At 36.4% G+C, this 25,598-nt stretch overlaps 1 protein-coding gene across 2 annotated transcripts in view; it reads right to left on the bottom strand.

Annotated features, from left to right (window-relative positions):
* Positions 1-25,598, bottom strand: part of LOC134542381 (gastrula zinc finger protein XlCGF26.1-like) — a 32,887-nt gene that overhangs the window by 5,493 nt on the left and 1,796 nt on the right. The window contains exons 2-8 of one of the 2 annotated variants that reach the window (XM_063386569.1): positions 23,199-23,450; positions 21,032-21,098; positions 15,631-15,830; positions 11,366-11,517; positions 9,637-9,834; positions 6,314-6,481; positions 3,197-3,389 (exon numbers count right to left, since the gene is read on the bottom strand). In XM_063386569.1, the coding sequence (XP_063242639.1) occupies positions 3,197-3,389; positions 6,314-6,481; positions 9,637-9,834; positions 11,366-11,517; positions 15,631-15,830; positions 21,032-21,098; positions 23,199-23,450 (1,230 nt within the window). Of the gene's footprint in view, positions 1-3,196; positions 3,390-6,313; positions 6,482-9,636; positions 9,835-11,365; positions 11,518-15,630; positions 15,831-21,031; positions 21,099-23,198; positions 23,468-25,598 lie in introns of both variants that reach the window. The other variant, XM_063386570.1, reaches the window with a different exon arrangement.

The following is a 25,598-nucleotide window of genomic DNA, read 5'->3' on the forward strand; positions in this document are numbered from 1 at the left end:
TAAATTATCAGGATAGACGAAATTTCGTGACATATCACGGATTTCACACAATTTCGTTTTATTTCGTGTTTTCAAGCGGTTTTCGGTGTTATTTCGTTTTATCGCGCATTACCATATAATTGTGCCTCTAGTAATATAATAGGGATGGGAAATATAGTTCTTTGGAAAGAACTAGTTCGTTCGGAACTAGTCACTTCAAAGACTAGTTCTTTAGGAACCGTTCTATTGAACTACATAGTCGCGGACTGTATCGCGGTTTCCAATGTTTAAACAAAATATTTCATACATGACACCAACACAATCGTTACAGACTTTTTGTTTTATGGGCATTTCTTTTTCTATAAATAAAAGAGGCACACAGTAATCCGATGCTTGTAAACAATATCTCCCATTACAAATGAGTAGAGGCACGATTATATGGTAATGCGCGATAAAACGAAATAACACCGAAAACCGCTTGAAAACACGAAATAAAACGAAATTGTGCGAAATCCGCGATATGTCACGAAATTTCGTCTATCCTGATAATTTACGTTTTTTTTCCATTCTGTAAGGACAATTCACTATCTTCAGCACAATCAAATATTTCTGACAGTAACTAGCAGCCATATATATTATATGCGACGGTGATTCATTATAGATTTTAAAATGAAGTCTCGGAATTAACGTAATATTTTCATTAAACTGTAATCTTGTGTACCATAATATTTTAAGATGTTGATAACTATGATACAATGGCCACCGTTCACTTTCTGTAAATACAAAAATAACAAACGTCCAAAATATGTTTTTCTAAGATTACGTTTTTAATCATTAAAATATTACACACTAAAGCGCATTGCTTTTACTGTTTATTTGAAATAAATTACGTAGGGTACGAAAATAATATTAACCCTGCTTAACGTAACGATTGTAAATAATAAATAGCACATGTTTATGTCGGTATTTATTTTCACGTACGTATGTTGGTATTCGGTATGAGTTTGTATTCGCATCTGTTCTCCATTGTTTTGATCTTTCCAGCACGGCAAGTTTTTACGTATTAAGAGGTTAAATTCTTCCTATGTGATTAAAATTTTTTTGATAATGCCTAAAACGAAGGTTTCTGCCAGTGACCGATCGAAAGAATTTTCCAGCGAAGGATTTTATTTCAGTGATAAAATTTTAATGTGCAAATTCTGTAACTGCAGGCTAGACTACGAGAGACGCGATACGCTTGTGAAACATGTCACGAGTGAGAAACATAAGCGTTTGAGGCAAAACTCATCTGTTAAACGACATCCTTGTCTTAAGAGTCTTTAATGCCATTAATTTGCTGTTCCACCCAAGACATGTGAGTAGGGTTAGCATAGAAGATGCAAACCTACAGAAGTCTCTGCATAACTTGCCTTCTGTTTCCCATCTTCCCATTGATACATTCATACATGGCTATGTTGCTTTCAAAAAACTAATTGAGGATGAACTTTCATTGCCAGAAACAAGCCAAATTGATGTTGCAAAGGTACTTTGCTCCCTTAAAGGGGACTACAGTGAATTTGCTCAAGCCAGTTTAAGGGCAATCTGGTTCCCAACATCAAATGTTGATGCAGAACGTTCATATTCCAGGTACTCACTGGTAGTTAGTGACAGAAGACAACGTCTCAGTCCAGAAAATGCGGAAAATTTTACTATGATAGCATTTCAATAAAACCGTCTTAATAGTAACTTTGGAAGTGCTTAATTGTGTAATTTTGTAGTGTATGTGATTGTTATTAAGTCGTAAAATTTTTAGTAGTTATTTAAAAGTTTGAATTTATGAATTTGCAAATGAACTTAATTGTAATTAGATCATGAGGTTTTAGTGTTTATTAATATTTGTTTTAATAAATTTGCATGTCGTACAGAAAAGCAAGAAAATTTTGCCGTGGGTATTTTGAGCAAAAAAATAAAACCATATAACACCGAAATCTTTATTTCTTTACACCGAAATTTGTCTTAAAATAACACAACAAAATCTAGACTCTATATATTACATAACTTTTTTTTTACTCTGGTGACCATTCCTCTAGTTTCATTACATTTTCGTGACCTGCAGACATCCTGAATGTCTTAAGCTCCGAGCCTATTTTGAGCAAAAATTTGAGAAGTCCTCAAAAGCAAAAGCAACTATTTGTTTGGCGCGAGTCTGTTAACGTTGGTTTTGTGACGGTAGGTACTTCCGTAACTCAAGAGAGCCAACAAATTCCATCATTTTAAAGTTTAAACTACTATTAAAGCTGCAATTATAATAATCATGAATGCACTCAAGTAACATAAAATACAAAATCAGCTTATACTGATAAAGGGGTGCTGTGGGGCTCACTGCCCCAGGAACAATTGGCATTTACTGTCTGAGCACAGCCTTCGGCAGCGGTCAACGTGTCTCGGGTAGGCTCGGCTCACCCTTCTTCTCAAGGCACAAAACGTGTGGCGACAAGTGGCTGTGTGGCGGCTAGCCCGGCCTCCAGGTGCCAGCAAGAGCAAGGGTGCACGTAGGGCATTACGGTGGGGGAAGTGACATTGGTGCCCTTTGATTGGTGTGTGGGCATGCGAATATGTGTACACAAATGCAGCCCTGAAAAGGTACAGATGCCGACAGTAGTGACACAACTTTATTTTCCCGCACAAATAGTAGCACTCCACTGGCTGAGCAGATGCCCATATCATCACCTGCATCCTGTGAAGCAGTTAACACATCGGTGCACGACGATCACACATCCTCTCAGCCAGTGAACGGTGCCTAGATGCGAGCGCAAATCCAATTTACACACTACTGTTCACACCTATAACTTTAAGGTTTCTAGACATATTTTTCTTAACAAAAATAGACTGCACATTTAATTTATGAGCAGCAATTTCAAAACACTGTATAAAGTGGAAAGCCTAAAAGCCTAGGAACTATACCAGGGAAAGAGATAATATCAAACAAATTAAGGCAATACAATGAGAATTTCTTGAGAATTAAGAAAGATGGGTGAAAAGGAGATAGAGAAGGTATGCGCCAAAATGGTTTGCATTACATTCCTTCCAATGGGGTTAAGAACTATTATAACAAAAACAGTAGGAGAAGAGAATGTGATGACATAGCTTGGAATAAAGAAAGGGAACATGAAGACAGTTCAAGCAGCACGCAAGCAGGCCATGGCCTGGAAATTATTAGAGCAGAGTTACGACTCACTGTCAGGATGCCCTTGAAGCGGAAGCGCTTGCCACAGAACTCGCAGGAGAAGGGCATGGCCCCCGTGTGTATGCGGTGGTGTTCCCGGAGAGTGCCGCGCTCCCGGAACTGCCGGCCACACACGTCACACTGGTGGGGCTTGGCCCCCGTGTGGACCGTCTCGTGCTTCCGCAGCTGCAAGGGTGTCTTGAAACTGAGTGCATATATCACCACCATGCAATCCAGTAGCCCACGATGACACGTTCTCTTCATTTCATTTTATAACTGAAAACTAAAGATGGGCCTACACTCACTCGAAAACTAGAGCCATGTTGAACGAGTTGGTAACTCTACAGGTTGGGACTCGATAATTTTTCCTTGTACAGTAGAACCCCGATTTTGCGAACACGGATTTAACGAAAACAGCGATTTAACGTAAAGGTTTTCAGGAACCATAAAAAAAACACCAGTTTATTAAAATAATAATATAGATTTCCAAAAAATAAAAATAAAATTGTAATGGAATCTTATTAAAAAATACATTCTGTGGTGTCAGTAATAGAATGGCAGTACTATATATTAATATGTGCCTTTGCATCATCTTTCCAAACACGAAAAAAAAAAAAAATTGTTCAAATTGCTTAAAATTCTGGGCGTATAACTGAATTGCGTAGGTGCGTACCATTGCGCGCGCCTGGATAGATAGACTGTCCGGGACACATGACATGAATGGTTTCTTTGTCCGCATCCTCCTCCCCCTCCCCTATCCCTGGCTTGACTCTCCATGTTATCTTCCAAACACGCCCGCATAGTAACAGTGCTAGCCAATAATCACATGTTTCCAAATATTCCCTTTCCCATCCTCCAGGTTTTTTCAACTTGTAACCACGTCACACCGATACACCATTATCATTATTCTCAGTAAGAGCTTTGTGCGCAGTGTTTAGTTTTTGGATTACGTTTTTTATAAGTGCTGTCCAGACTTCGATTTTTTATTTTCTTCTTGGATTTTGACTACAGATTGCGATTGGGATTAACTACACTGCCTGTTGACGACCTGCTTAGTTTTTTTATTGGTACATGACTTTATTTACTGTTTTTGGATATCGGCTTTGTTACGTTTTTTTGACGACTCGTTTATGTTTTTTCAGCTTTGATTGTGAAATTATAACAGTATGAGTGGGAAAAAGCGTACTTCATACACGCTTCAGCAGAATTTTGAAATAATAAAAAACGTTGATGATGGAAAGTTGACAAAGTCTGAGATAGCACGGCAGCACAAGATATCGGCGTCGACCCTGTCTACGATATGGAAACGTAGGGACGCGATTATGAGTGCTGTAGAGAGGGAGAGTCACAACGTGAAGGCTAAACACCTTAAAGGGTCAACACATATTGAACTGGAAACTGCAGTCTTTGAATGGTTCGCACAGCAAAGAGCCCTAGGTGTACCAATCAGCGGGCCAATGATACAGCAGAAGGCTATTATGTTATCTCTATAAAGAAAGGAGTCCACTACAGCTATGAACACGTGTGTGCTGGATCAGCATTTGTTATCACATTCCTTCTCAACGCTCCCGCACAGCACGGCACTGCCTCTCATCATATCTCACTTCCTTTATCTTTGTTTGCTGCTTAAGTATTTACAGGAGGGAAAGGAGTGAAGAAAAATATTGATTCACATTACATCGTAGTAAACAGACTGCGTAATGTGTATCAACTAACCATAATATAACTGCAGCGTATGCTAGAGCCAGCCACGGCAAGCGAGACCAGAGTGTCGTTCGCGTCGAGACTGATCTGGCGGGCGGCACACGGCCAGTACAGCCTGGGCGGGCCTGCCCGCGGCACTGACAAACCTTCCACAGCACGTATTCAGCTCTCCTAACTCCCTCGTTAGAAACATGCTAACTCCTCTTCTGGGTTTTAGACAATTTACTTGTGAGTGCTTAGGCCTATTTTCCTTCAAATATCCTGCACTTTATTCCTCACCATTTTCTATTTGATAGAGTGCGCCGGCTGTATTCTGTGCCAGCGGCCATTCCTTAAAATAACGACTGTTGGCTGGCTAAAATATCCTCTTTTTTTTTGTTTAAAATATTGCGTTTTTGAAAAAGAATTTACGGTTTATAAATTATTCACAATAAGCACCGCAAATGAAAGCGAGATCATATGGTAACACAACCATGTAAGTAGATGGCAGAAGGTAGCAGAGGGTCATACAAAATTTTATCTACTTTATTTTCGTAACTAAATAAGTTAAGCGGATTATCCATGTTTTTGGATTATCCAAGGTATGATTCACGTCCATTAGTGCAGATAATCAGGAGTTAACTAATTGAAATAAAAGCATTATTTTGCAACACAGACAATGAAACTCACAAAAAAAACATGGTTTTCCAATAATTGGGTGGAGGGGGGTCGTTGAAAAATCGGTAAAACAGATTTAACGAAACATTGATTTAGAGTAAACATTTTCGGTAACTATAATACTTCATTAAATCGGGGCTTTACTGTATCTCAATACACATTTGACATGTGCAACGCGTATAAAATTAGTATGTATCATAATTTTGCAAACACTTTACAGCATATTTAAATTACCACAGTTTTCTTCAAATTTGGTTAATATAACATAACTTTTTGCTTGAAAACGTGAAACATTTATTCAGCTATTTACGTTTCAGAACACTGGAAAAGACGCCATTTGGAATGGCTTGGTGTACATTAGATTTATAAGATAGCAAACCAACCATGAAAATAAAAAAAAAAATTCTGGAATTTTCATGTACAGACAATTGATAGTTCTTATTGCTGTTTGGAACAAACAGGTAAGTGTTGCACCATGAATAGACATACCTTTGACACTCTAGAAAATATTGTGAATTCTTATTAAAACAATAAAATCCAGTTTAAAAAACCTCACTGCCTTCTGTATAGTTAATGAACATGTCACCTAAAGGTAAGACACCCAAGAAAACTTTATTTTTTACATTTAATTTTTGAAAATAAAAACAAATCTGTTATTTGTTAGAGAACATCTGAGATATACCTAAGCACAACACTGTTAGAGGTTCCTCGCCCCCCAACTCTTACTAGTCAAGTAAGCTTGAACTAAAAAAAAATAAAATGTCTCACCATTTGCCACAGATGAGACAGGCGTGTGGCTTGTCAAGAGAGTGTGTGAGCAAATGAGCGTCCAAATTGCCCTTCTGAATGAAGCTCTTGCCACACTGGTCGCATGTGTAGTTCCGGACGCCCGTGTGTATCCGCTTGTGGGTGACAAGGTTAGGCTTTGTCGAGAACCTACAAGCAGAGGCTTCATTTCAGACTCTTCAGGCAAGATTTTATAAATTATAAATCAGTATTTTCCCCATAAGAGAGCCAAAATACTTGTATGATTACTTTGTAGTATACTTATTACTATTCATAGTTATCTACATTAGGACATGCTTAAATAACTATAGAAACTTTATCAAGTATGTAATATAAAAAAAAACATTGGATGAATGGAGACAAACTATTTAATCAGATAATAGCAGCATGAAAGTGCAATTCTGAATATCGTGACAAGAGAAGAGACAAAGTCCAGTTCAGTCACAATATAATACCAGTTGTAAGTAAAACTAAACAGTTTGAAATAATTAAGATGAACCGCCGACAGACTGTCTTTAAATACCTGTTTAGTGATCACTAGGAACAATATTTTACTGCGAAATGTGACAAACCTGAAATAGTGCGAAAAAACACATCACTACACCAAATAACACAGAAAAGCTTGTCAATACACCACATAAAACTGAAATGCAAGTTAATACACCATTCAGCACCAAGATACAACCTTTGAATATATATACTGTATAGAAGACGCGAGTGGATAGGATTTACTCTACGTTTTTCAGGAGCGTATGATGAGCAGCTTGGGAACTTCACCGCTGCACGGCGCTGCCGTAACGCCCTGCATTGTCTTAGGTTGTTATTTACACGTTAGAGCGCAGCACTGTCGCCCGCTGTCATTCCCCGCACCCCCCACGCAACATTCACTGCAGCTCAAGGTCGTTCAACGGGAGTTTGTGCATCACAAAACTGTAGGGATGAGAGGTAGGGTAGAGGGTGGGTGGAGGACAACGCATGTTTGAGGGAGGGTGGGGAAGGGGTGTTTGAAGAGTTCGATACTTGTCCGCTAGGGACCACCACAAGTCGATGCCCTAGAGATGGTGGCGATTGCGGCGGTGAATTAACCAACTACCTCAAACCGTATTAGAAATTTTAACCTGGGCTGGCGACTTATATACAATATATATATTTAAAGATACAACTAAAATCATGAACTGATCCAGAATTTAACAGAACTAAAAGTTCAAAAGGGATACAAAAAATTATTTTACTTTGATCTCTCTCACTCATTTTTATACGTAGTTCTGATTTCGGTACATTGCCCTGATGTTTTTAAATTCTTACTTATGTTACCACAGCGGACGTGCCACCTTAATATTATCTTAAAACTCGATGCAAAGCAAATTTTTATACAACTATATTATTAGTGCAAGGGATGAAAAATAATGTCTGAAGGTTAAAATAATTATATAATTACCTTCTTTGGCATATACAGTCAAACCTCTATCTATCGTTTTTCAGGGGACCAACAAAAAAATTCAGTAGATGCGGACATTCAATAGATGTGGACTTCACTCTAAGAATTTTAAAAAAATATTTCAACCTCAAAATTAGTGTCAGAAATATATCAGTTACTTGTCATTAAAGTTAAATCAGTTGAAAAATAAATAAAAATGGAAGTATTTTACTTAATTTAATTTACACTTGCAAAAAAAAAAACATGCGCACTATAAATCTACATGGAAATTAAAGTCTTTTTCAATATCCTGAAGTCTGAAATAGGTATGTTTACTCATGTCATAAAATGTAAAGCTGTACTGAAGAAGCCGATTTTGCCAATATTTAGTTGAATCGGCATTTCTGCCGACTTCAGATACGCTTGTTAATTTTCGGCCGATATTACTGAAAAACGAGAGAGACTGCCATAACCTAAAAATCCACAATTACCCTTTTCACTTTTCGTAGTAGTACTGCATTCTTTCAGATCGCATTATTTCTTCGCAACATGTGCCAAACGTACATATAAAAATTTAACATCCTATTTTTCAAAAAGTTCTTTAATTTTAATATGTCATAAATAAATACATTACCGTCACGGTAAATATACATCTCGGTTGTTACGGTAACTGTAGTGCAAATGTGGTAGCTATCGTGCTTCTGTGGTAATTATGGTATCGACAAAGAATCTTTAGTTCTTTTTATGGTAATTATCTTAGGATAACAATTGGGTTTGTACTGTAGTTATGGTACATCATCCAATTTATTCGTAAGTTGTTGTTCATTTGTCTTTTCTTCATATTTACGTGCTCCATTACTTGGCTGCAGATTTAAGGTGATTTTTACTACCATATACTATCGTTACTGTTTTTATGACGGTTTCTTACTAAGAAATGTATATTTCTGCAAAATCTTTATGGTTAAACGATCATCTATTATAATTTATAGTGACGGGACCACATATTTTGTACGATCAATGCGGACAAAACGATAATTCGAACATCGGTACAAGCGGACTTTTTTAACCTTAGTTGTATGGCAATTTTGCCGGGACCGTAGAGAGTATACGATAAACACGGACAATCGATACATGCGAGTTCGATAGATAGAGGTTTGACTGTAATATGAAATTTGTTCTAAGTTATTCAACTGTGGATACATTCAGTTAAAAATAGTCTTAATATTTTTGCTGCATGGAAAATGAGCAAATATTTAATTGATCATTTTGTAATATTGGAGAAATTAAATATGTTATGTATATTATGTTCTTAAAATGTTCCAGAATTATATAGAAGTTTCCAAATTATTTCCAGAAGAAATAGGTACTTCGAAATCTACCTACGCCTGTAGGCTGTGCCGAAAGGGATTATTTGAACCCTTTTCTATTTACCTTGCATTAAGAATAAACAATTTTATATTTAGAATCATAAGGCAATATCAGAATGTCTACAAAAATCTTTTGAACCAATTTCAGGACTTTTTAGTCCCTTCAATAACAATATTACCATTTTATATCACAATTTTTTACTCACAAAACAACTAAAACCTTCTCAAGAGGATTTTTCACATGATTCAACTTAACAGTCCAACTACATATTTATATTTAATATGCAGGTATAAACTGACGTGAGGCACTAAATTACCAAATGCTAGTTGGCAAAATGTCTGCTGAAATTACAATCTTGTGACTTCCGTTCCAACACCGTCAAATGTTTATTTCATGACTTTTTTCCCTGACCTTCGAAATCAGTTCTGCAACTTTTTCCTGACTTTTTTGAGGCCAGCAGACACCCTACGGATACGTAAAAGCTAACCAGAGGTTCACAAGAGCACAGACACTGCTTTACCTCTTGTCGCACTGGTCGCACGGAAACTTGTTCTTCAGCGCCTCGGGCTGGTGGGAGCGGTTGTGGACGTACAGCGCACTCTGTTGCCGGAACGCCTTGCCACACTCGGCGCACACGAACGGGCGGGCGTCAGAGTGTGTGGCTCTGTGCGATTCCATCACCTTCTTGTTGGAAAAGCACTTGCCACATTCCTCGCAACTGGCATGACCAAAAAAAAAAAAAACAAGTACAACTATCCAGTAAGGTCACACACTGAAGAAAATTTCCAAATGATTTTTGCCAACAGCCGATTTACCTAGCAATAACAATTTTTAATACACAAACTATACACTGCAAGATTTTTGTACTGTAATTCAATAACACTTTATAATGTCTGACACGCAATATTTTTATAAGGCTCAAGAAAAAATTTCATTATGAAATTTACTTTTAAAATTTTTTTTTTTATATATGTATTTACATGACATTGAAAAACAATAAAACTTAGCCAGATTCTTGCAGATATGAAGTAAAAGAAATAGGGCTCGTAAAGTTAAAAACCCAGCGAACAGAATACTGCAAATTCTTTGTTTACATCAAAGGCTAAATGAATTCCAAATTCATTTTACAGAAATAAGATGCCACAGTGTTGGATCCATGTTTTAATTCCTGGTGGGGACAAACAAGGATCTTTCGCAAGTGGAAAAAATGACAGATGTTGCTGCGAACTAGTGAGTTTTCATTGGATGATCTTATTTCCAACACCCAATCATTCTGTCAACACTATATTCTCATTTCATTAACGATCATCGTCTGTAATAACCCTCATGTAAAGACGTTAAGCTCTAAATTGTTCGTTCGTTCATTCATTCATTCATGAATTCATTCATTCACCTCAATTTTCGCAGTGAAGTAAAATGCATCACTGTGCAATAATACTGTAAACGGCTGAACGTAAACATTGCATGATGTACATGAAAATAAATTAGCGAGCCAGCCAAAAAAGAGTTACTTTCAGAATTTAAATCCTTATGAAATTTTATTTGTACAAATCAGAAAACAAAGTAAAACTTAATACATACATGTTTAATGTGTTCCTAACTATTACATATTTTCAGTTATCAATGCAAGGATACCATTCGGTCACTATACACATGTCAATGCCAATTCAAACATGCAATGGAAGAAACACACAAAGCAAAGCTCCTGAAAATTCCAATTAAATGCAAACCCACTGTATGAACAGCTTGGAGTAATGTTTGTAGTGCTGTGGCTGGGAAAGATATCTGCGGGACAGTGCCGCCAGTGCTGTAATTATTACCAACTTAGAAGTTCAGTTACGGAATTAAAGAATGTTACTAATTAATTAAGGAAACAGAGAAACTTAATAACATGTCTGGAATATTGTGTGCAAGAGCCTTTCATACAGTAAACCTCTCTCACCTAGCTCATAAATATAAACTTATAATAAATAGCATTTACAATGTTAAGTGGTTTGCAAACCTGCATGCCTGGAAGTTGACTGTACTGCAAATAGAAAAAAATATATAAAAAGTTAAGCAACTAAGACACAATAGCTGACCACACATTTCTTCATACTTACTTTGAACACTGCAAAAGTATTTCGTTTCATATTTCTGAAAAGAAGTCACAAATTTTAATTCTTCATACGTGTATACTGACCGGCCGTGATGCTTGCTGATGTCGCTTGGCAAACCAGAAAGCGGAGGAGAGATATAGCACGACTCACCAGAACTTCATGTGGTTCTTGTGGCGGCGGACGTGGCTGACGAAGCCGTAGTACTTGGTGTACACCTTGTTGCACTGCGGGCAGAGGAAGCGGGGCGGCTGGTTGTGCACCATCTGGTGGTGTATCCTGAGGGCGTGCATCGACGGAAGCTCCTGCCGAGGTTTCACAGTAAAAACTCCATTAACACATACCTACGAGTATCAATAGCAAGTAGTTTGTTTTAGTCAAAATGTGATTAAATTTTAAAACACAGTTCGTTTAAAACATAAAACTGGCTCACCAATTGTGATGATTTTCTGATCCCGTAAATTCTTATCCAATTAAAATGAATTTCAGGCCTTATGATTATACAAATTCAATGTAATACTAAATACTAAAAACAAAATAACAATAATAATAACAATAATGGGTGAGTACAGTTTAAAATATACATACATGATTTTAAAACTTCTTGAATAATGCTGTTGGATCTGTTTTATTGTAACACAAGAGACGAGCTGAAGAACTCCAAACAGTGAGGCATCAGAAGGAAATGCATCAGTTTAATGTTAAATCAGGATCCTGAGAGAAGATTATGATGAGGTATCTTAACACTAGTCTCATTAAAGGTATCTCAACAATGTCTTCTTTACTGTAAACCTGGAAACTCACCATGTATAGAAAAAAAGAGTTAATGAATTGAACGCTGTACCTCCAGAGGATATCTTCTACGTTCTAAGGTGATTTGGAAACCAGTGTAAAATACAAGATGATATGAATATGGAGGATGGTCCAATACCATTATAGTGAGGTACCTATTAAATGTAAAATGACACCACAAATCTAGAACACTGCTTTAAGTGTTAATTTTAAAACTGAACATAGTTTCTCCACTTGCAATATATATATGTATAGTTTCTCCACTTGCAATATATGTATGTTGGACAAAAATGTTTCACAACTATGTTTCACACTAACTTTCTTTACACTATAGGTTTTGCAGTTATATATAAAATTTTCACAGGATGAAAAAATGGGTACATACAAATAAAAAATTATACGTATTTAGCTTTTAAATCTTTTAGATTTTGAATTTCATTAATTTATTTAAAATGATATTTTTGCATGTTATCAAAGAAAAAGTAAAGATAAATTAACACATGACTTAACATTCTGCACACATACAGTATCAGCATTACGACATTACAAGTAAGGCGGCATTAACTGATACTGTGCAATACTCAAAATAAATGTGAGAACAAACATAATTTTTTTTCTGACAACATTTTGAGTAATTTAAATTAGTTTCATTACTTATATAACAAAGACAGAGAATGTCAGAGCTGTCCCTAAATCACATTGCTAGCACAGCAATATCTTGTTTGGAAAATTTCTAAGTACATAGGTACCATATTTACTCGCATAATGTCCGCAGTAATTTGGCTACATTTTTGACAAAAAAAATGGGGTGCGGACATTATGAGGTGAAGTCAGAAAAAAATTTTTTTTCCTCAAAATTTTACGTTTTGTGTAGAGTAAAAAAATTGTTCTCTCATAATTAGTTTACTAGCAGAGCGCTGGTGACTGGCGTCCCTCCGCAGGGACGTGAGAAATGTGACAGGTGTCGAGATAATTGGGTGCCGGCGATTAGTGGAAGACGCAACTAATTTTTTTTTTCTTCTCTCACTCGGGTGTGCACTCGTACGTTCAGAAGCCGCAGCCAGCATACACAAAATAAACACTTTGCGTGAAAAGATATTTTTTTAATCTTTCATTGAGATGGACACTAACGGCACGGGGCAGATGTCTAATGTCTGCATTAGCCGGCGCCGGCGAGCCTCCCTCCCTGTCCCTTGCCCACTGTGTGTATAAAAAAGCCGTGCGCATGTACCCCCTCCACTTCTCCGCTACCTCCCCTACTTTGTGACGTAGTGTGAGTTGAGGTGTACTGGCTTGTGCTATATATAGCCCATCCCCTTGCAACTCGCGTGACGTCGCAGGCAGCTGTGCAGTAGCATGCGAGTTTCTGACTCCGGACGGTTTCACCACGCTACAAAACCCTCTCAGTGACTGCTCCGGAGAAATGAACAACTCAAGGTCAAAGCATTGTTGACAGCGTTGGTAAATTTCCATCCCGTTACTGTGCCTTTCAGGGGTGGCCAAGATTGCTTTGTCTGGTGCGGACTTTATGCAGATTTAAAAAAATTCCATTTCAAGTATTTAAAAAGAAATGTGCGGACATTATGCGATGGCAGACATTATGCGATTAAATACTGTACCTTGAGAAACTTATTAGCAGGGTTCTACTGTATAAACTCAACCTTGCGAAGTTAATGGGAGGAATACACTCCCGACGGAGCTCCGCATTCGTAATGTGGTCCACAACAACCGGTGTGTTGATGCCAGAGTGTTGTTACACTGTATCATTAGTAGAGAGGGTGAAAAATAGCATTTATTCTGGTCATTTATAGCATTTAAATATTTACTTGTAGCATTTTTATAGCGCTTCACCAACCACAGGGACATAATTTTTTCTCAGTGTAGATGCTTGGGGTATGTCGCCAGAACCAGGAATGTACTTGTTGATGTATTCCCTTACAGCTGGATCATAGATTTTTCTAAGAGGGATATTAGCCTTGAGAAACATTTTCAGTCTCTTCAATAAATTCCTCTTTCTCAATTTTTGCTTTTTTTTGGTTATGCAGTGTGGTTGTTAATGTTGCCTGTCGTTTCCTGTTATCTTGCTCAGAAAATTGCTTGAGTCTGTCAATGTGACCTGATGTTTTAATATGTTTTTCCGACGTATCCTTTTTCTCCCAGTTGATGCGAAGGTTGCACGGCTTGCACATCAAAATATTTGTATCGATAACATAAAAATGATGGCCCTTATATTCCGATGCGCGCGAATGTACGGAAACGGACTTGGTCCGCCCCATATTATCATAAAGACGTAAAAACAATTACTGTATGGTAAAATGTGAGCACTTTATCAAAAATCCGCACAAACTACACTTTGTTGACAAACAGCGTAAAAACCAACGGTAAAAACAAAGCAAATATTTACTGCACCGCATAGATAAGCTGCACCGTATGTGTACTGTAGCAAATGGCGCTATGGAAATACATTGAGAATCGTCAATCAATATATCGAACGACGTAGTACCGTTGCCTACGAGATTCAACGACACTACTCGTTCCCAGTAACTTCGATAATTTCATTGAGAGAATATACCGCGGCCATATTTTATTTCTCTCGTATTGTTTGTAAAGCTATTGACAATGCCGAAAAAAGTGTTGGCAGCAATTCTTTGGCAACATGGTGGCGTGGTTTGTTTCTAGAGTAAATATTAGGGTTTGATTACATGTATGTGAAAAATTAACATTTAAAATGTCAAATTTTCCATGAAAAATTATTGTAAAATGTATTTTTTATGTTAGTTTTGCCCGGCAAAGTGTTTACGAGACGTTTTTAGTGTCAATTCGCAGGAATAGGGGATTTTCGTATTTAATCGCAAGTAATTAACGAATCGCATTAATTCGTGGCTATATCGTTTTTACGATTTTTCACCCTCTCTAACCATTAGGATTCAGTTTAATGTACTTTCAAACTAAGACACTGTTGATAAACGTACAGAACACGAGGTCGGCGCCCACACGTTTTGCCTGTAGCACCGTGCAGTAGGAAACTGCCTCATCCTGGGAAAGGCGGAAGGGACAAAGGAAAAGTCTAAGAGGAAACGGGTAACCAGCGAGGGATCAAGAGCATTATCAGTGCTACAACAGCAACAAAGTCTGTGTGCACGTGTACCAGTCGCTCGCACACGCTGGAACCCTTCACAAAACCTCAAGTCAAGGCGTACAGAAAGGAGGCCAGTATGTACTAGTCTCTAGCAAATACACTAGAAACCAATACCCAACTTCTCCATGCTACCAACACAGGTGAGCATGTAGTAAATAACCTAATGACACTGCAACTATACTATGTAAAGAAAAAGTTAAAGATAATTTTTCACTTTGATTAAAATTTTTTTTAAAAACTGAAATTTTAGTTTTACCATAAATTAGTATAACGATGAAAAAAAGTTTAACTAAGACAAAAGAAAGTGGTTATTGACAATTATAATGATAGTAGTGTAAATTTTAGACAAATACAATGTTATAATGCACCCCATCATCTGACAACCACCCCATATTTGTCTGATAAAAAATCTCAGAGCCATCCTGAGTTGGTCTCTAGTGTGTTCGGCTCTAGCGACAGAACCTGGAGTCGCGGCGGCGACACTTACCTTCGCACAGTCGGTGCACATCCACGGATACTTGTCCCAGCCCTCGCGCCGCTTTCTCGAAGCCGACGCATCCGTCCCCTCGCCACAGGGCATCCCAACGTCGCACGCCTGCATCTGCGCCTGGGCATCGTCGCCGCTCGGCGCGCAGCGCACTGGCGCACGGCACTTGCGCTTCGAGCTGCACGGGCTGGTCGACCTCCCTACCACAGACACACAACGCGTCAAGCCCCAGGCAGGACGAGCAGAAGTGCCTGCCAACTTGCCGTGCCTACCTCCGCTTCCAGCCCACACCACAATGAAACTGCTAATGCCCTGCCTGGCAGATGGAATACAATAGGTGGCGGATTATCATGAGTGGTTCATAGTTAATGCCGTAAGTACTTTACTAAAATTCTAATTTGTATGTTCATTTGTTAATGTTTTTGAGTATTTTAATATAATAACACAACCAAAAACTTCATTTATTTTCAAATAAATATTGAATTCGCGTAATTTCTGTGGCATTACAGAGCCCCCACCCTCCCCAATTTTGCAAAGCATTCTTATGAAAATAGTGAGTCATTCAGGTGAATCCGCTGATTATATATGTAGTTCAAGGTCATTGTGACCTAAGTGTGTACTATTTGTATTTTATGATCTATATTATTTTATAACAGTTTCTGATATTAAGTTATTAGTTTAGAAAACCATTTAATTACTTTTTTAACTGGTGTTCAAGTTGCATGCTTGACTATCATTTGTGTAAATGTAATTTTCAGTACTTAATTTCATTAAAATGTTATTTTTTTAAACAATATTTTTACAGTATAAATACATAGTGTGCGTGAAGGTTCTATAACATGGGTAAGTGGTTTCTGTGAAAGAGAGAATGAAATATAGAAGAAGATAGAAAGACAAATACGTGATAGATAGAAAGATAGAAAGACAAATACGTGATGATGCCCTAGCGCCGAAGTGATAGATGATATTTATTGATATTTATTGCATCCAGTGTTAGAAAGAGACAGAAAGAGATGTTTGCTAGGACTGTGGGAAAGCTCTCTGACCAGAGAATCACAAGAGTAGTATATAAAAAAAGTATCTGTAGCCAATAGAAAGGCACTTTTACTGGGGAAGACCCCAGCTATGTAAATGTTAAAGGATTTTGTGTGTGTTATGTTTATGTACTATGCTTTGTCTGGCTATTTATCGCTTGGAAATTGCCATGTAAGGTCACGTGCATCGGTAGCTCACAAATCTAAATTCTTAATGTACTGAAGTAGATAATTTCACGTATGTTTCTAACCTTCTTTCTACAAAATGTAGAACATTTCAACCACAGACATTAGCATAGGTCTTCAGAGAGGCTTTGGAGAACCTTTGTTTTCACCCAAGAACAATGTTTTCGAACTGTACTGTGATTTCAAGAAAACTGTAGGATTTAAACACACAATTTTATTTTATTTTTTTTAAGAAAGTAAAGTACCTGTGGACATTTAGCAATTTGTTTACAAATGAGTTAACTCTTATATGGAACTGTGTCATCATTATCGTGCATTGTTAGTAAAAAGAAGAAAACTTTGATATTTCAACTTCTATTTATTTTTACAAATATGTCACTGTAAATTCATCAGTAAAATTTGCCACTTTAATATTCATGAATTGTTTTGGATTAAGACTTACAGTTCATCATTTTTCCAAGTGTGTTATGTATGTGCAAATCAGACAACAGATAGCCAGGGTAGGTCTGGATTATTACAATAAACACATTTGCACATCTTTGTATGGTTTGTAACATTCGTAATGGTGTGCACAACGCTAATCAGCAGCTGATTGACATGCAGCCAGAACTGCAATTAATAAATCCCATCTGCGTGAAAGTTTAGCCAATCAGATGCTAAATCACTATTGGCAGACGGCTGGCAACCATAGGCTCAATGTGCCAGGGCCTTTACTTTCCGAGTATCATAGCGGACACTACCCCATGCAGATGTGTAACAGAACACAGCCGTTCTACCGGCAGAATGCAAGTAAAAACACTCGTCACCACCAGCTGAAAGGGGATCAGAAAAACAACATAGGTAACAGCAGAAAGCAACATAATAACAGAAACGCAGCATAACAGAATTGAACCTACAACTGTAAACATCTCAAATCACTGGAACATTTATTCTAGCGGAGTATCAATTCTGATCTTTCAATGAATCTGATCCTTATTTTGCAAATTATTAATTAATTATTTAATTAATTCTCAAGACAATTTTTGAGAACTATTTATCGTATTCAGAGTAATTAAAATACCTAAACATAATGGTGTTAATGCATTTGTTTATGCACACTAAGAGCCACATATTAATAAATATAAATAGAAACTAATATTTATTTTTTATTCAAATACAACAAAAAGAAAAAAATAATATACTATAAATTTAAAATACTACTGAAGATCTCAGTTCACATTGACTATGTAGGATCAAATATTATTATGAAATAAGTACCTGAAAAAAGTTTTACCAAGTACCTTAATTATGAAGGTACTTTATACTGAGCTGTTAATAAATGTAAAACATATTGTAGAGATCTGTAAATATCTACTTTTAAGTGAGGTACTTTGTAATGACTAATGAGATTCCACTGCAACATATTTAAAGTGTGTTAAGTAGATCATTTTTAAGGTCATCATTTATTCAACATTACTTTTGCATTCTAAGGAGCCATTGCATTACACACACACACTTACATTTACGGATTAACACATCCGAGGCGATCTAATGTTTGAGGTTGTCAAGCTTGAGGTCAACGTCATGAATAGTCTCGTCATGTGGGTCATCACATATAAATCATCACATATTTGGGGTAGTCTCATTTTGGAATTTGTCCTGTAAGTTTAGGCAAAAAAAAAAGATACTACTTTTTAAAACATTGTTTCAACAACTTCCATTAATTGAAAAGAAATTATTTTAATATACAGTGAAAGTCCATTGTAACGAATACGGTCTATAACGTAAAGTCCGCTATAACGATAATTGCCATCGGCACCGTCAGTTTTGCATATGCTGCATAGGATAAAAATTTCGGAAATAACGAATGCAGCGTGGGCTCATTTTCGCTATAGCGATAGATTACACACCTGTAATATTGCTCTAAAACAATGAGAAAACATCTACAATTTCCTTAATAAATGAAAAACAGCTTTGCACAATTCCATGCATCCGGCAAACGAAACAACGCGCATGATGTGGCCGTCTTGGCAACACCGCACAAGGTGGGGCCTCACAGCGAGCAAAGCTTGCCTCGCAGCGACGCGACGAAAGCAAGACAGGGCCTTGCTGCGAGCATTACTTATTTAGAATCACGCCAATTGTAGGGGAAGCCTACAACTCACGTAGTTTCGGTTCCCTACTACGTTCGTGCAACTTCGGATTTCTCTCAAAAATTGAAATTAAAAAAAATCGAAGGGTTAGGTTAGGTCAGTCACAACATGCTTCTTTTAATTGGAAACTTCTGATTTAGCGGCTGAAATGGCGTTAATACCAAAACGCAAAACTTCGGAAATCTTCGGAAATTCTTGCAGGGAACCAAAACTATGTGAGTTGTAGGCTTCCCCGATTGTAGCCCGTAAACTTGCATCGTAAGCGTGCGGGGAGTTGACGAACACGGAACTTGTCGAGCTCGTCTTTTCTAATCAAAACGAAGCGGCATCTGAAGATGATGACAATAATGACGACGAACCAAGTGACGTATCTGTTCCGTCGAAAATGTCAATGATGGAGGCACTTGACACATTCAGTCGTTTTTATCAGCATACAAATGCTACGACGAAAGATTTGATGAACTTCCAAGAGGTCCAGTCGTTTATTTTGTCCGAAAGTCTAGTGAAATCAAGGCAAACGAAAATTGATTCGTTTTTTAAAAAGTGATTTTTAATTTTGTGTTATTTTTCAAGGGTCTGTACGAGTGATTATTTTTGTGTTACTGACCAATTGTCGGAATAATTATTTTATATAATTTGTATGGTTGTCCAACGTAATTAGAGATTTTTTTTTTTGTATTTAAAACTCCGCAAATATGCACCCGATATCATCAGCTTAGTGCACATGTCTCCAGCAAACCAGCTGCGGTCAAAGTGACAGGAAGCGGCCGGCATGACCTTGCGTGACCCCGCCCGCCCATCCATGTAAACAAACAGCTGTGCACTTAGCCACGATGCGTGACGGCCTAATCACGGCCACGCGGTCTCATATTTCGCAGTCGGCAAGTGCTGATATAGCTTAAAAATGTTATTTTATTAAGTTTTATGTATATTTCCTTTACTTTTGTTGTGAATTTCCATAGTAAAAACAAGCGAGAAAATATATTTTAAAAATGCTACAAAAATAAGACTTTTTTTTTTTTTAAATTTTGGCTATAACGAAAATTCGCTATAACATAAACGTTTGGCGCCGTTATAAATTTACGTTATAACGGACTTTTACTGTATATAAAAAATTATTATATATTAAATTATATTATTATATATAAAATAAATGTACATCACTTACGCAACTAAATGTTCACTTCAATTTACCTTTTTAATTTACTAATGACAATCATTAATCAAATTTATAATGAATATTATATTCCTATGTAGACATAAACAAGTTAATAAAATACCAACATATTTTATTTACATTCACAACGTACTTTGATAATATTAAGAGTGCTCTATTTTAATAAATATAGTAAATAACAGAAATTTGAAGCAGCACAACTTAATGCCAACGGTAGCAAACTCAAAAAAAAAAAATTAACAAACCTAAAGCACATTTATAATAAAATTCCTGGTAAAAATTATTATACAGCTGCTTTACTTACATTAGCTTACGTGATACACGCTGACCCAGTGGCGTGCCCAGGATTTTGCTTTGTGGGGGGGGGGGGGGGGAGGGTCAGGCAGAAGGCTAGGGCCTTTCCGGGGGTTCTGGGGGGTATGGAATACCTCCCAGCTAGGCGGGGGGTCCGGGGGTCCTCCCCCGGGAAAATTTTGAAAAATATGTGTTCAATATTGCTGATTTAGGCTATTTAAAAATACTGGCCGTAACTTCATAAAAGTCAGTTTTATGAAGTCAGTTTACTCTAACATTCTTTAATTGTGAGTATCGGAAATATTTTTAATTTACTGCGTTTAATTTTTGTTGTTTATCATGAAATTGAATTTAATATTAAAATATTTGTAGCTCTGGGGGGGGGGGGGGAGGGGTCCGGTCCCGCTCGTCCCCCCCCCCCAGGAACGCCCCTGCGCTGACCATACTAAATAAATTAATATGCATAAACAGCATTATGTGAAAGTATTAAAAATTTTAGCATGGTTGGTAATAAAATACACTAAGGTAAAACAATAAAAAATTTTAACAATAGGATATTAAATTAGTCAGTTACTTACTAAGAGTGTCCGAAAGGACACACTCCACATACGTTGGAAGCCCTGAATTCCCATTATCTTCCTTAAACTGAAAACAGAACAACAACTATGCATGATTAAATTAATCTCATAAAGTGATTAAAAACTACACAACACAGGCCAGTTAATTTAGCCCTCTAAGATTGAATTTAAGTTCCTAGACTACTGACCAATCACATCATCTCATACAAAGCTCTAGGTAACATCTTTTGAAGTGCAAAATATCCAATCACTTCTAGGTAGCTTTTACAAAGAGATTATTTTTGTAATTTTCCTAACAAAGAGGTTGAATCTACAGTTAATAAATGCATAATAAATTTTTTACACGCTACAGTGTACTGTGTTTGACTTGCATAATATACCCCAGAAATGTGTCAAAATATAAGTAAAATAAATAAATTGCTGAAAAATGCTGTGATGATATCAACATTACTGCAAAAATAAGCTTAAATTAGTTTTGACAACTGTTTGTTTAAATAAAAACCATTGGATGTGAAGTTGCATGAATTTTGTTTGAGGCATTTCATAAATGAAGGTCATTAGTAAAATAACACAATATTTTCATATTCTAGCTATTTCACATATTTTTAAAATTTTTAATTTTAACCTTATTGTTGAGATTGTGAATGCATGCTACTTGAAACCTACCACACCAAAAATTACAAAATTAAGAACTGACCAATCTGAACATGGCCCAAGTTTGTGTAATTTGAGATGAATGATATGAATAATATTGGAGAGGATTCCATTATTGGCAACTAGCACTAAAGAATATTTGTCAAAGTTTTTCAGCAACAATGGAATGATAACAATAAACAATGGTTTAAGCAACAATGGAATGATAATAATAAACAATTGTCTGAGCAACAATGGAATGACAACAATAAATAATGGTCTGATTCATATCACAGTTTCAGAAAGTTCCGTATTAGTTTTTGATTAAATACTAAAAAGTTTTAATTGTGAATTTTATTTTTCTGATATAATCTCACATTTTATTCAAAACATTACATACTAATTCCTGGTAGACTTATGGTGTGCAAAATACATCATGTTCATGACATAACATGCAGATAATCAAAGTTTTATTTGTGTTCTTTAATTTTTGTCAATTGTTTCCCACTTCATCCCTTACTTAGGCTCAACGTATTGTCTACGACACAAATCATTAAGAGACAGTCACAGAACAGGAATGGTAGGGAAGGGGTCATGGCCTTTAGTGCAGAACTATCCCAGAATTTTCCTGGTAAAGTTTTCGGAAAGAATTGGAAACCAAAATCAGAATAGCGAAAAAGAATGAGAATGTAAGCTCAGTACCTTACCACTCAATCTACTACCTCACTCAATTTTGCCAATGTAGTCATGCACAAAATGTTTTGGCTAAACAATCAATCATAATTTCATATTCACAAATACTGCCCAACTTAACACTGATCATTGACAGGTTCTACGCAGTTATCCAGAACATTAACAAATGGTAAGACAGTACTGTCGGGTAAACAAGCAAGTATCTATACCTTCTAGAAGTTACCAGTATGTTTGCTACACAACTGGTATAAAATTAGTCTCAAGTGTCTATTACAAAAATTATCAGTTAAAAAAATTTAGCAAAATATTCACTTGTACTATTAAAGTCTCCAACTATTTATATTCAATATGTGATTAGTATTTGAAGGATTCAACATTTGAGAAAAAAAATTTGAAGAAAAATATTGAAGGAACTAAAGTAAATTAAAAAATTCAAACCTAATAACTTTTCAATTTCACTAGGTAATTTTTTTCATTATACCCATCGTGATACCATTCCCTATGATATTGTAATTTAACATATAATCATTTGAACAAAATTATAAAAGTATTGATTCTCGAAACTTTGTGAAAAAATCATTTACAGAGTAGAATGTTTCAACACCATAGTTAATTTTTTTTTTGTGCACTATTTTATTCTTCAACTTTAAGACCTAGATTCAAATTCGAAGGGTATATTTAAGGTGCTATTGGGGATTCAAATTGAAGATTCAGATTCGTGAAAATTGGGGTTTGACCCATCACTCATCTACAGCATCATTGTTTTCAACAGATGAATAGTTTCCAAGTGTTCGGAACGGACCGAATGGGTTGTAGCGAGTCGGGTGATCTTTCAAACCACCTCCAGAGACATGCTGCTCTCCTGGTCCAGGTCCAACCCCAGGTCTTCCTCCGCATCCCGGCCGGCGCCGTTCCCCCGCGGGGTGAGCCCGAAGAGGTCCGGGTCCACCCCGGTCCCCGGCTTCTGCTCCGGGAAGATCATCTGCAGCGTCAGCTGGGCCTGCAGCGAGGTCTCGTGGAAGTGGCAGCAGTGGGCCAGCTTGGAGCAGCACGACAGGCACACGCCCTTCGGCAGGGGGTCGTTCCGCTCCACCTGCGCACCAGTCGTGACTACCCAAACATTTCACCTCGACGTCACTTGACTGTGAACAACATACATTGAAATGATAGTCAACACAATAAGGAACACACAGACAAAAATATGTAAACACAACAAAAAAAAATACCAATATTTTCAAATATTTGTTGCCATTAGGAGCAGACATGGTACTAATTACTGAAATACCTGTGAACATTCATTCAAAACACAATATAAGAAATAAAGGTTACAGTACAAATGACGGTAATTGTTCCGTATCACATATACAAATTTATCCCTTTATCCTGATGGCATGAGCCTGTATGATCAATGTTGCTGTTTAGATTTAAAAAAATCAAAAAGATCATGGACATAACAAAAATATTACAATACAAACAATGATACAAAGTAAAAGAAAATTAATTTTTTGACTTTTATTTGATCTGATAATACAAACATTAGACTCTTTTACATCACAATTTTTGTTGTATCCAGGATCTTTCGATACACTAAATTAAAACAGCAAGCATCATGTACCACAAAATAAATGTATTCAGGTTAATGCCATTAGGATCAAGGGATAGACTTGAATATGTGATACAAAACTTTTACTCAAATGACCCAAGCTTCTCTTTGCAAAGGACTTCTTTTTTTTTCCTAACAATAAACTGTACAAATGCATACAAATTTACGATGGAAAAACTTGTAGCAACCAGAAAACAATTGTGTTTCACAATGCACAGGGCATCACAATGCACAGTGTGATGTGCTGCTATGTACCCTACTTATTTTAAGTCAAAAGACTCTTTTAAGTTAAAGTTATTAATTGTTAATGCATACCAATAGGCTAGCTACCTACTTAAACATGATTAATTTATTTTATTGTTTGATACGAGAGTCTAAATGTTTTTGATACCTTTGGGATGCTATTCAATACCAGTAACTTTCGTTGTCAAAATCAAAATTTTTAAACAAACTTATTTCGTCGAAATTGGGGTCATTAATGATGAAAAGGTATAGTTTTAGTATCTTTCAGAAAAAATTTACCTTATTTTAGTTACCTATCTGACAAATATCTAAGTAACCATTTTAGGAATTTTGAAAGACTACGTCAAAAATATAATTAATTTTTTTTTCTGAAAGAAATTGAAACCAAAACATGATGTAGCCAATATAATTGCCAAGTCATATCTTCATCTTGAAACTTGTAAGCAGCGTGTGTGTAAGGTCAAAAAAATGTAGGGGAAAGCTATGACAGCATTGAAGTTGGCCAATGATAACGGATTTGAATGGAGGAATGAATTAAATTATAGTATGTAATATTGATAACGGTGAAATAAATGTATATTGTCGTGAAAATAAACTAATGATAGTGTAAGTTTAGGAGTGAAAATAGTTGTTTTGGTATGAGTAGGAGTGGAGTATTAACTAAAAATTCTGTATCACATATCCAAGTTCATCCCTTGATCCTGATGGCATGATCCTGCATACGTTGATCCTGTGGTACATGATGCTTGTTTAGTTAAGTACTGGTCAAAAAAAAACTTGTTATATTGTTGGGTGGTGTGATTGCTGGTATTCGTGTGTAACGGTGATGAGAATGATGAATGCATAATATATTCCTCCTAACTTCTCAACTGCCTTCGTTACAACGTTGGATTATAAGAAATGACAGTACCTACATGCAAGGGTTCAAGTAAGCAAAATAATTTATTACATATTACCATACTCACGAATTGTGTTACGATCGAAAACAAAATAACCTCTTTTAAAGAATACTTCATAAACCGATGTGCAGTGTTGTACGAGGAAACTCGTATGTGAGGTGTCAGCGTACTGTGAATACTTCATATGAGGCACTGTAATGAAAAGGGGAGAATGATGAAAGAATAGTAAGAAATATAAAACAAGAAATAATAACAATGCTGGCTCTTCCCTAACTGAGGTTACATTGAAACTATTAATTCCACAATGTTATTTTTAGCCATTCTGTTTAAAATAGCATTTACGGCACTTTTGCCTGAAAACTTGGAATTGTGAGTTCTTACAACAGTAATATACCAGCTCAAAGTATGGATACTATTTTGATCTACGAGACACTAAAAGCTACGTTAAGTTAACAATTACTAATGAATAGAATTTAAAATACAATATTTACAACTT

Source organism: Bacillus rossius (assembly GCF_032445375.1).
Source record: "Bacillus rossius redtenbacheri isolate Brsri chromosome 4 unlocalized genomic scaffold, Brsri_v3 Brsri_v3_scf4_2, whole genome shotgun sequence".
In the NCBI taxonomy this organism is placed as follows: Eukaryota; Metazoa; Arthropoda; class Insecta; order Phasmatodea; family Bacillidae; genus Bacillus; species Bacillus rossius.